At 49.0% G+C, this 13,329-nt stretch overlaps 1 protein-coding gene across 1 annotated transcript in view; it reads right to left on the reverse strand.

The window, feature by feature from the left end:
* TRIM9 (tripartite motif containing 9) overlaps positions 1–13,050 on the reverse strand; it is a 129,245-nt gene extending 116,195 nt beyond the window's left edge. Inside the window, exon 1 of the mRNA XM_074998515.1 lies at positions 12,223–13,050. Within this exon, the coding sequence (XP_074854616.1) occupies positions 12,223–13,050 (828 nt within the window). The remainder of the gene's footprint in view (positions 1–12,222) is intronic.
* Between the last annotated feature and the right edge of the window lie 279 nt (positions 13,051–13,329).

A 13,329-nucleotide genomic window follows, 5' to 3' on the forward strand; every position in this document is an offset into this window, starting at 1 on the left:
TTTCTTCAAATTGTAAAAGAGAAGATGAAAACATTTTAAAAGTATTTGCTCTTACGTCTGGAACGCATCTGCCCTCTATGATGGTTCAGAGTCTCTGAAGGTTTTTTTTTTGTTGTTTTTTTTTTTAATAGCAACCTTCTTATTTGCTTACAAGATTAACCACATGTGACTATTATCATTGAAATCCAGGGCAACTTCTCTCTTATGCATAACCAAGCCTTCCCATAGAGTGATGAAAAGGGCAGGAGTTTATAGAAGTGGGGAATATAAATTAATAAACGAGACACTATTTAAAACACGACCCCTCTAACCAGAGCAGGGGGGTGGAGAGGGAGATTGGTTGTTACTGAGGAGTGAGAAGAAAGAGCATTCCTGGCTGTACTCCAGGGACAGACTCTATTTGTTCTCACCGTGGCACCTTGTGAAGCTTAAATATAAACAGCACTTTTTAAAAAACTCTTTAACATCTTTCACCTAATAGCCTGCGCAGCATTTACGCTGCATGCGAAATTACCTGCTTGCTTACCCTTGGAATACAGGGAATCAAAGGGCGTGTTGCTCCAGCTCACAATAGAAAGCCAGGATGTCTCATTCACCTCCCCTGACACTGGTTTTAAACTGTCTGTCTCCACTGACGTCAGGTGAGTTACTCCCGATTCACACCGGTGTGAGAAGCAAGTCAGGCCCCTGGGTTTCCCATTTGTAGAAATGGATGAAATTAATTTTCCACTAAAAACAAGAAAAGAACTTGGGACCAATTTTTAAAAGGTATCGATGCCTAAAAATGCAGAGAGGCATCTAGTGCAGAGATCCCTGGACGAGAGGAACATTCAGGAGGCCATGGCAGGACGGAGCACCATCCAGTCCCGCTCTGGCCATGCCCCTAGCCCATGACCCTGAAAAGTTTGGGGATCCCTAGCTTAGTGGGATTTTCCAGAGCACATGGGCACTTAATTTTCATTAGCCACTAGGCTCCTGTCTGCATCATTAGGTACCTGGACACCTTTGGCAATCTGATTACAGACCCTCATCTGGTGTAACTCAGCATAACACCACTGAAATCAACTTGTTGTAGGAATCACCACGTTTGGGCGCTCTACCGATTTATACCATCTCGGGATATGGCTCAGAGTCCATTCTCATCTGCATGTATTTCGAAGGACTTCTATTAGTCTCCAATGCAGCACAATCTCCTCCAGAATGTGCTGAAAAACTTGATGTATTAAATTAACTTGGATTAATTTTTGTTATTCTGGATGGCGTGCTATTCTGTTAGCTGCAGCACAGGTGAAAAAGCACCTGCAAGAATGCCATCTTCAATCAATGTTTGTGCAACCAAGGTTAAAGACCATCGGGGCAGATTGTCAGCTGAGGCAAACTGGTGCAACTCCCCTGACCTCAATAAACTTTGGCCTTACTTTGATTTTAAAGGATCAGCATTCATTTACATCAGCAGAGTATCTGCCTCTAAGAATCAGAAAGAAACAAAGGGATCTGGAATGAAGTCAGCCATTTGGTAAGCAAGAATTAAGAGTCTGTGGCTGCCACAGATGTTGCAAACAAACAACAGGGCAAGAAAGCACATGGGGTTTTCTAGTAAAATGCTCAAGCTTGGGAAAGTGCACGGTTTTCAACAGCAAAGCTCAGTTATTCTAGCCATTCTTGTTTTAGCAGCAAACCCTTTACTTTTAAAATGCAAACAAGGCTTTGTCTACAAAGTGGTTTCTCCAATCTTTCCCAGCAGCATCATGTGAAAGGAGTCCCTCTAGTGCACATGATAGATAATATGTGGGCAGTGTAACAAGCAAGTGGTTTCCTACAAAAGCTTCATGTCTCCAGTGGATGACATGAAGCTGGGCCAGGCAAGTATGTTAATTAATAATTCCGTCCTCCATTCCGTTCCTTGACTCTGTTGCTGCTCAGAATCTCCCTGTCCCTAAGGCAGACTCTAGTGTGCAGGCAGGATTAGTCACTTTCTATTGTGAACAGATGTGCAAAGCAGCAGACACAAAATTAAGTTCACAATAATTTTCATTTCACAACATAAAAGATTCTCTCTTCTTTGCATCACTTGCTTCACTGGTCCCAACATCTTCCTGGATCCACAGAAAACCAGATCACATGTGAATCAATTAGCCTCTCCCAACTGACAGCCTATTGAAGATTGGAGTGTCTTTGTTTTGCTTCTGTGACACATTACAATTCTCCCCACCTGAGATCCTCAGATGATGCAGTAGCAAAAATTCATCGGCTGATCAGAGAGCTACCACCAATGTGTTTTGGGAGGAGAAATTCTCTCCTGGGCAGATCACCAGCACGTGGTCCCCCACCACGTAACATCCAACTTGAAACTTACAACGTAGGGCCCACCCAACTTCCCTCGGAAACAGTCCCTTTATGGAACACTGGAGACCTGCATCCAGTTCCTAACCTACTCTGTCTTCAGAGTCATGGGTGGACATTGGTCCTGCTCAAGATCTGCAACAGCAAGTTTAAAGAGGCAGACCTGGAAAAACTGACAGTCTCAGAGGGAGAAAGGTGCTACCCCTTCTTCCTCTAAAATTGAGCCTGGATCTAAATTCAGAACCCTGGCTTAATTTTCTAGGGAAACTATTCCACCCAGCTACCCAAAGAAAATGAGTTTCCAAAAGCCCACTGCAGAAACCTCTGGGGAGGTTATAAACGTTAGCTCGCAGCACGGGCTTGAACACCGCACTCGGTGTTACTGAGCGCAGACCTTGGTGCCACTCAGCACACTAGGGTAGAAGCAAGTGGTTTGCCCCATGTGATGGGGACTCACATGAGCAGTTCTGTCTCATTTGTGAGCCATGTGACACAGAACATCCAAACGAGGCAGCTGTCAGAATGCATCAGGGTGGGAGAAAAGCTAGTTCAGCTTGAGAACAAGGGTGAGAGAGGAACAAATGGGGATAAATGGGTCATGAGAGGATCTGGACAGAAAGCCAAAGAAGGTTTCTCACCAGCAGAGGGGTCGGGGAGGTTCTGGAACCTATAAGATCAGGGGCAGGAAACCTTACTGGTTAAGATGGAGCATGATAAGCATATGGACAGGATGTTATGCTGAGGTTGCATGTGACAACTGGGACTGGACCTCATGACCAGGAGCTCCTGTCCCATCCTATGGTCTCCTGCTCTTATAAGGATGAACTCCTGATGCCAAGTCACATCAGGATGAACGAAATGATGGAGAATAAGAAGATAAGACCACTCTAATGTGCCTGAATGGCTGGAGAAGTAGCATGCCCACAGTCACATGCGTAACTCATTGGACGCGTGGCCGTGTCTGTCATGGTGCTTAGCTTGAACTATTAAAAGCAAATAAATAACGACTGTGCCTGAAATCTGTTGCAGGTGATGTGACAGGACACCTAAAAATCTCATCTGACCTCTGCTGTACCTCTGTCTCAGCTCCTTTGTGCTCTTCTTCCTACCCTGGCAACAGACTGGACTCAGGGAGGGCCTTCCACTGCTGCATGTGCTAAGTCCAAGTGAGTTGTGTTTTGAGCCCAGCCTACCCCAGAAGGTCTCTGCTGCAAGCCAGCTGGGAGATGGCTAACTCCAGCTACGGGGAACAAGGCTGCACTTAGCCATGCAGCAAAGGCCAGCCACCAAGCCCCCTTTTTCCTTCCCCAACAAACCTCTGTGTTGCACTCACGTGGGTTGGGACAGAGCATTTGGGACAAGGGCTAACAAACAACAGGCATTTCCAGCATACAAATTACACTCCCAACAACATTCCTAGCCAGCAAACTAAGGCCCCCAAACTACACTGAAACAAATCAGTCTAAGAGAAACACACCTAAATGGCAAAAAGAAAAACACAACCCCAAGCAGCTTTTACCTCCAAAAGGCAGAAGTATCCGGGACCCCACTGAGTCCACTAACGATGTTGCTATTGCTGCTGATTTTACTTGGAAGTTGCCCAAGTACTAGGGTGACGGGCAGCAGGCTAAAACTCTCTGAGAGGCAGAAATAATCAGGCCACTGTATTTTCGATGACTACCTCAGAAAACTTGTAAGCATCCTTAACCTTCAACCAAAGTCTGTTTTGGCATTCTTTATTGTGTGTTACAGCTTTCCGCAACCCTGTGACTCTCTAGAGCATGTCAAAACAAAAAAAAGCAGTCAAGTAGCACTTTAAATACATTTTGTTAGTCTTTAAAGTGCTACTTGACTGCTTTTTTGTTTTGATCGTATATAGGACTAGCACGTCTCCTCTCTGTTACTATCTAGAGCATAGTCTCCCAAACTGCGGGGAAGAAATTTCCAGGGTGCGGGGCACGAGGCAACCCAGCCCCCCACAGTCATTCCCCTCACCTGAAGAAAAAGCTGGCCCTTGCTTCCTGCTCTCAGCCCCAGCCATTTCACATGGGCAACCTGGCGCAGCCACTACAAAAAGCAGGCAGCCGGCGAAGGCCCATGTGGAACTAGCTGCCTCCTGCAAAGGTGAGTGATTGTGCATGGTGGGGGGAGAGAGGACAAGGATGGGGTTAGATGAGGGGCTGGCAGTGCCTGGCTTTGGGGGGGGGGGGGAGGAGAGGGGCTCAGCCAGGCAGTTCACAGGCGAAGGGGGTGGCTGGCCCGTGGTAAAAAAAGAGGTGGGGGAGTGTGAAGGTTTCTCAAAAATCAAAAGGGGGCGTGATGCTGAAAAGTTTGGAAACCACTGATCTAGACTGTAAGTTCTTTGGAACAAGGCCACCACCTATTACCTCTGCACAGCACCCAGCACGATGGGCCCCTATGCTTGGATGGCCCTTAGGTGCTGCTGTAATAAGCATCATCATTAATAATAACCAGCATTATAGTTTCCAATGTCCCAGTGAGATCCAAAGGAGTTTTGGACGCACAAGCATTATGCAGCTCAGACCCATGCTGTGGTTTTCCTTTTGACAGAGCAAGTAAGTCAATTCTACACACACAGATGTCCAGAAACCAGCAAATTTTGTATGATTTTAAAATGAGGCTGTTCTGTGAATTACGAATCCATTTTCCTCTACGTTCCCAGGGAGGCATTTTCAACATCTGCCGTGGAGAACAGGACAGCTAAGAACTGGGTTTCGTTGGTTACGTCGCGTACATTTTCAAAATCGGAGCTCTCTATGTAGCGATGGTTAAATGTGCCCCAATGCAGCTACAATTTTGAAATAATGGTACACTCAGCATGCTTTCACTGAATGGCGGAAAACTGGGTCATTTGTTAAAGAGTTGCATCGAGGGACCTGACTGCTCTCATTCCTAAGCAAAGCACACTGTCTTCCACAGCAATTGCCTGGGCAGCTATGTATTGATATTTAAGTATTGCTTTGGAGGCATTCTTCATTCATCACAGATTTAATCAAGGATCACGTTCATCTCTTTTTAAAATAAATCATAAAAATGTAGAGCTAAGTCCAACCTATGCTAGAGGTTCACAACATAAAGGCAGTCTTTTGTCATTCCTTCTCGCGAGCTGCTGACAGCCAATCGAGCCAATCGCCCACCTCAAGCACAGAAAAGCAGCTAGGCAAATAAGAACAGTATTTTTTAGTCTTTGCAAGTAGCTCTCTTAGCCAGGCTTGGTTGCCTCTAAGGACCTGATCCTGTGAGGGTCCCCTGGAAGGGACCGGTGGATGCCACTCAGCACACTCCTGAAGGCACACAGCCCCCCAGTAGGATGAGACCTCAGGCTACGTGGCTGTACTGCAGCTAGAGGCATACTCCCAGCTCGGGAAAGCAAACACATGATAACCATAGTCCACTGAAAATAGCAGTGTTGCTGCACAGGCGTGAGCAGCAGCTCACAAGCCCAGCTGAGATCCTAGGCATGCACTTGGGGCCTATCTCAAGCTGCCATTCCCCCGCTGCTATTTTTAGCATCCTAGCTGGAACACAGGTAGTACATACATGTCCCTCCAAGCTGGGAATTACACCTCCCCACTGCAATGCAGGTGATCCCTGCGTGTAAGCAGTTGATGTTTTTGATTCATTTGGATGTACAAAACCTCAAAGGCACTGGCCCACACTCTGGCTGTTCAGTCGTAAATTCAATTCACAGCCATACTCCGTTCAAATGCCAGCTCATAGAATATCCCTCCTCAGCAGAAAACACCACTGAATCCCTCTTGGTCACAGCAGGCATCTCAGCAAGCCCTACAAATACCTGCAGAAATGTACGATGACTCAGGAGAAAGAACAATTTAACACTCCGAGTCAGTTCTCCAGGAGAAGAGGACAATGAGAAAGAGAAACGATAACTCCCATGGCCTTAAAATCCAATTGTGGGCCCCCATGGGACACCGAAGACAAGACCTTATGGATCCAGAATTCTCCACTAAAGTTTGAGTTGTAAATGACAGTAGAACAAAAGGCACACTAGAAAAGGGTAAGCCAAGCCTCATCAAGAGAGGAGCCAAAGCATGTATATATGGGCTGAACTTTAAAGTCAACAGGACTGCACATAATTAAGCACTTTGCTGATCAGAGCTAAAGAGCACTGGAAGAGAAGAGGTTAACTGGGATAGGTTCACAGCCAAAACATAACAAAAACACCTCTCCCCATGATGCCCCATTGTTTTGGAGGCATTTACCTGTCTGAGGGGGTTTCACCTCCTCCACCAAGTATGATTGACATCAAAGGAGATGTATTGGTTTCCCTAGTTGGGGATCTGGCCCTGAACAGCGGTCCATGTAAAAACAGGATGTGCTTGATAAGCTGGCAGACACTGTTGTCAGTGGGAAAGAGCCTTTCTCTAAATCATTGTGAAGCCCAGCACAAAACTCGCAGTAGTGGAGGACTCGTGTCACGTTAACACACTGACAGACAACACCATGTACATGAGTTTCACAAGCAGGTCAATATGTTAGTCAAGCGGTAGGATGATACAGGTATCAAAAGGTCTCAGCATGAAAATGACTAGTCGCTATGATATTCAGTTTTGATTTTTTAGGTAATTTCGAAGAATAACAGCAATGTTTAGTTTTAAGCATTTTTCCTATTTTTATAGATTTGAATTTCCACCATTGCAGGATATTATAGGGGAAGAGGGAATATCAGACAATGAAAGTGTTAGAGAATAAGGTTTTGATAACAGAAATTCAACAAATTGAAGCTCTATAGGTATTAAATATAAACTGACACTTCATGTCAAAATATACAATGCAAATGTCCTTAAACCAAACTCTAATACTTTTCAGGAAGCAGTTTTCTGACTTTGCCTGTCTGTAAATTTTGATGATTTTTGATGGAGATATTTTGTCAGTTTGTGTGTGTGTACTGAATCTGACCTTTACTGACGCTTACCAGTAAAAATCTAACCTTTCTAAGCCTGAGAATATTGTACTTAAAATGCAGCCACTGTATCCCAGCTGTGGCAAAGCTTAAATGCCAGAAGAACAACCCTCTTTCAAACAAATGCACAATATTGCTTAGTGTAGCACAAGCCTTTAATTCGTGTTCTATTCAGAATAGCAGAGCTGTCAAATAAAGTGACAGCATGGCACTATGGAGAATGCTCCCATCCCCATTTCCTGGTTTACACACAGCACTGAATTACAGCCCCGGCAGTCTTGCTTTATTCTCCACAGGACAGTTTGTCTGCGTAAACTGTGTCAAAACACAACATGAATAAAGGAAGATGTTCCTGGAAAGTGTTTCATTAGAGGTCAGAAAAGTTGGGCACACATTAATCTCTCTCATGTCTCACCTGCTTCTTCCAATGTGGCCTGCCCTCCAGCTCCTTTTAGAGAGGGCAATTATTTCAATGTTAGCTCGAGTAGCGAGGCTGTTCTTTTGCATTTCGTCAGAATACACATCTCACTGAGCCCTGTCTGCTCACATCCAACTCACTTCTGCCCTAGTTACCTTAGCTGGGAGGTCACCACACACATCTGAGCTGGCATGTTATGATATTTACCAGAGATGGATTTACCAAGTAAAGTCATATTTTTAATCAGTCCAAGAAAAACTAATTTATTTCAACATAAGGCACTTAAAAAAATACTGTTTCATTAATGCACATTGTATGAGCCTTAGTTTGAGTTACCTACTCCAATTATGGCCACATATGGCAGTAGATTAATTTAGCGTTGTGCAAAGAAAAATATTATGAGATTATAATACAGAACATCAGAATGTCTGGTTTGATATTCTCTCAAGGAAGGTCTATGATTCAGATGTCAGTTTTCAATATTATAGAAACAATAGTTTGACACTGGGGAGACACTAACCCAGGATCACTCAAAATTGAGAGAATCCTATACAACGATCCCTTGCATTTTGAACATGCCCATCAACAAAACGAGGAGGACAAGAGGCACAGGAGGAAGGAGACACTGGCTTTCAGTCATGGCCAACAGCCTCCTGCCATAACTGGTAACATCTGTCCCCACTGTAACAGAACTTGTGGTTCAAGCATAGGCCTGATCAGCCATCTAAGGATCCACAGCTCCCATGGAAGATGATCATACTCAGCAACAAGTGATCACCATCAAACAAAAGTCAAAACTCCTTGATTACATGAAAAAAAATAATAATGAAGAATTCTGGGTCTGGAGCACTGAGAAATTAGAAATATGGAGATTTACAGACTACCTCTCCAGGTCCGTTTGGCCATGAAGCATTCGGTAACAGAAGACCAACTTTGACTTAGTAGGCAGACCAAGTCTATTCTTCAGTTTTGAATGAATGCATCCAACATTTGAAAAGTTTCATTCTAGACCTACTGAATTTGCTGGACATTGCTGATATTCCATGAGACATCACAGAACAGCAGTTGCATCATTCTTCAAATTCTGCCATAATTTTACAGGGAAAACCCAGTCCCTTGACAGTGGATGACAACGCTGATTTTGGACATGGAGTCTGTTCTACTTTAAACCAAGTAAACGCAGCAGAAAGTTGGGATTTTTGCTGAGCCTCCACTGTCCAGCAATTTCTTCTTGTTCAGCTAACAATTTATTCCCAGTGTGTTTTGGATAAAAGAAGTTGCACCCGGGAATAGGAGTAATGGCCTCATGCAATTTCTTCTGTACTTTTGCTTTGAGTGCTGCAAGAATGCCATTGATCCCAGCATACTTTGCACGCAATATCAATTATTGATATGTTCCCTTGGAGGGTGTCAGATTCCACTGCAACTGGATTCAACTGGCTGATCAACTTCTTTGCTTCATGGTAAATCCCTTGATTATGAATTATACTGATCATTGCCTTCTGGCTCATGGTCCAGGGCACCATTTTGGGAGTCTGGGGGAGGGGGTCGACAGCGGCATGTACCACGATGCTTGCTCTTCGCTTCACCATCAGGGAGCAAGGGGAAAGAACACAGCTTATGTGCATTCCTCTCACTCCTGGCTAGGGAGGGGGGCAGAGGAGGAAGAGGTACAAGTTGTGTAACTTTCCCCTCTCTCCCTGAGGGGAAGGGGAAGACGACGCATAGCAGCATACCGGGACATGTGGCTGTATCCCCCACCACGCCCCGCAAACGGCACCCTTGCTCACAATCACTCACTATCCCATGATAACGAGACTGGTGTTTCCAAGCCTGTTATTTGGCTGTTCTGTTGTGCGTCACCAGGGATTTGGAGTTGTGCAGATCTTACCTGTTGCCATCTAGTTCCAAATGGCTTCTCACAGCTTGGACCGTTTTCTCATTGCGTCAGGTGGCTCTTCACAACATAATCATACAACTGTCTTCCTTTGCCAGAAAGCACAGTACTTTCCATTCCTCTCACTGCTTCCAGCTCCTCATACACAAGTCACAGTTTTCCCTACCTGCACACTGTAAACTACCACAGAGCCATTGTGCACATTAATCCCTCCATCTTGTATTAACATAATTGCTTTTCCATGTAAGTCACTGCATGTGTCCACCCTCGAGCCATCAGTAATGGTGTCTGACAGTTCACTTGCCACCACTTTCAACTAGACACTTTGTAGCCTGACCTTAAGCAGCCGACTATTCCTTGAAAAGCTGAATGTTCAATAAGAGAAGAAATATTACAGCCTTTAAAAAGTCCTGCTGTTTTCAAATCTCTTTTTTTTTCCAGCTCTGGAGTTGTTTTGTTGCCCACATATCCCTTTGTGACTGGAAAACCATGACGCTTCCGCCTCTTTGTCTTTGGCCCACCTGGGTCAGGCTTTCTTTCAACGTGCCAGGAAATGGCAATAGAGCACCATGCAGTGTCCTCAGTGGCTACTTCTAACACACACCCACGTTCAGCGAAAGTCAGTGGCTCTGGTGACTTCTTTGTTCTTTTCACTGCATTTGGGAAAACGTTTCCGCAGACGGTCCTCCTTCTGACTCACTTCCTCTTCGCAATTTTTTAAATCTAAGACTCACTAAGACACCTTCATAAACACCCTCAAAATAACCTTTCAATCGGGTCAAGAGATCTTTTGCCCTTGCACATGTTGAAATACACCAACGAGAATCACAGCACTCACTGAGTTCAGAGGCAGTGGTTGCATACCAGCTGCCAGGTGGACAGACAGAGGGCTGGACTGGCCAGCACATTTTGCAGTTTACAATCTGGGAATCCTCCTTCATTGTTTACTAAACAAACAGAACAACAAGCAGTCCTGTGGCACCTTATAGACTAACAGATATTTTGGAGCATAAGCTTTAGAGGACAAAGACCCACTTCATCCGATGCAGGTAATTTTCACTGATAAACACAGAAGGGGAATTCCCAGATGGAGACAGTTCTCCCTAAGGCAGCCAAGACAACAGCACAGAGCTTTCAGCAGAGACTCTTTTTGGTTTTCGTCCTTTCTTGAGAGCTCAACAGACCAGATTAACATGAATCTAACAGACTCCTAACTGTGATTCAGACATTTTCATTCGTGTATTCTCAGCAAACCCCAGGTTTTAACTGGCACATTCTGGCTCCCTGGCCCTGACAAGTTTTTCCTGGGAAATTTCCAACCCTTTATCTGAGTCCTAGATCAATAATCAGTTTCTCTGTGTGGAGGACAAATGGGAATAGCTGTCCCCTGTCCCCTCCAGCTACAGGGCTTCCATACAGGAATCTCCTATCCCTCCCTTGGGCAAGGAAAGGCACTTTACAAAGAGGGGGCGCCAGAAAGCAGCTAATCAGTATTCATTGAAGTAAGTAACCCTGGAGCTGCCCACCCACTCCCAAGCTTCCTCCTCCTCCTCCCGGCTGCCTCCAGATGACTCAGGGTGCAGAGAGAGGCACAGCCCCCACACAATCCCATCCGCAGTGCTGCACCCACCTCACCATTCCCCCTCTGCAAACCATCATGCCTTGTTTTCTGCCTGACCTGTGCCCGAAGCAGATGCCTCTGCCCAGCGTTGGCCAGCTCCTGCTCTCCTCACCCCTTCCTTAGCCCACGCCCCCCATGGAGCCTAGGGCAGGACTGCAGGCAGCACCCGCCCAGTTGCTTATGGAGAACATACAGGAATTGCACCAGGGTGACCCCGCCGCTTCTCCACCTGCCCTGACGTTTTCCATCCATTTCAGAGAGGAAAAGGCCCCAGTGCACAGCGCTGGGAGTCGCCCCAGGGAGGGGGCGCCAAAAACACTGGAGCGTAGACCTGGCAGACCCAGGTGGTGCGGAACACCCAGGGGAGGGGGCACTGAGCGCCCTGGTGCCTCCACCCGATGGACCCAGGTGGTATGGAACAGATGGGGGAGGGGGTACAGAGCACATCGGTGCCTCGACCCTGCTGATGCAGGTGAGATGGACCAGCCAGGGCAGGGCACTGAACACACCGGTGCCTCAATCCTGCAGACCCTGGTGATTTGGAACAGCTGGGGGAGGGGCACCAAGCACCCCTGTGCCTTGGCCCGAGGGATCCACGTGGTGTGGAACAGCCAGGGCAGGGGGCACCAAACTCACCAGTGACTAGACCCTACGGATCCAGATGTTACAGAACAGCTGGGGGAGGGGGAGACCAAGCAGACTGGCGCCCCGACCCTACCGATCCAGCTGGTGTGGCACAGCTGGGGGAGGGGGCACCACGCAGACTGGTGCCTCCATGTGATACGGACCGGTCCGGGGCAGTGCCCCCAAACACGCCAGTGCCCCGACACTACCGGTCCAGGTGGCATGGGCGCAGCCGGGGGGGGTGGGGACAGACCACTTTGGTGCCAGCCCCTAGGGATCCAGGCGCTAGGTAGCGACCAGCCCGGGGAGCGGCAGGCAGGCAGGCAGACAGACAGACAGACAAGCCACCAAACAGCCCCGCCGCCAGCACTGACCTTGTGCAGCTTCCACATGGCGCCCAGCGCCTTGACCTCGTGGCTGGCGTGCTTGCCCTCCTCCAGGCACTGGTAGCAGACCGGCGCCTTGCACTGCACGCAGTACATGCTGTGGTTCTCCAGCTCGTGGTCGGTGCACGTGGAGACCTTGCGCGGGCTGAGCCGGCGGCTGACCCGGCCCTGGGCCGGCGGCACCAGGCGGTGCTTGGCCAGCGGGCCCCGCGGCGGGTGGCAGCGCAGGCGGCAGGGCTCGCAGTAGAAGACGTCGCACTGCTCGCACATCACGGTGGCCTCCTTGGGCGCCTTCTCGCACAGCTGGCAGCGCAGCGCGGCCGCCTTGCTCTGCTGGTAGCGGTCGATCACCCCCTCCAGCACGCGGTTCTTGGGGAAGCCGCGCAGGCCCCGCTCGTCCAGGATGAGGCTGCGGTGGCACTGCGGGCAGGTCAGGCAGGCGTTGCGGGGCACCGGGGCCAGCGCGGCCGGCGGCAGGTGGGGCGGGGGCGGCGCGGCGGGCGGGAAGACCCGCACCCCGTTGGGGGACTTCTGGCAGGGGGTGGTGGGCGCGCTGGCGAAGCCGCCGTAGGAGCCGTAGCCGCTGTCGGCCTCGCTGTACAGGCTCAGCTTGTCCAGGTCCAGGTAGTCGTAGTCGGAGCCGCCCGAGCCCGAGCCCGAGGCGCGGCGGCTCTGCGGGGACTCGGCCTCGGGCGTCTGCACCAGGATGTTGCGCGCGCAGGCCTGGCACAGGTTGTGCGAGCAGGGCAGGATGAGCGGCTCGCGGAAGAAGGAGCCGCACACCGGGCACTTCAGCTCCTCTTCCATCTCCTCCATCGGGCGGGCGACGACGCAGGACGCGGAGCGCAGCGGCTCTGGGCAGCGCCTGCAGCACCGCGGCCGGCCAGCGCCTGCCGCGCCCCGCCCCGCGCCGCGCTCCGCCCCTAACGCCCCATTGGCCGCCGGCGGGCGGCTGCGCCGGTGGCTCCGCCCATGCAGACCGGGGCTTCGGGGCGCTGCGGGACACGGGGGGTGGGGCGGCTCCTGGGGGGGGCGCTGCGGGGTATGAGGGGGAGGGGCGGCTCCTCGGGAGGCGCTGCGGGACACGAGGGGGAG

The sequence above is a fragment of the Carettochelys insculpta genome, chromosome 6 (genome assembly GCF_033958435.1).
Source record: "Carettochelys insculpta isolate YL-2023 chromosome 6, ASM3395843v1, whole genome shotgun sequence".
Lineage (NCBI taxonomy): Eukaryota > Metazoa > Chordata > Testudines > Carettochelyidae > Carettochelys > Carettochelys insculpta.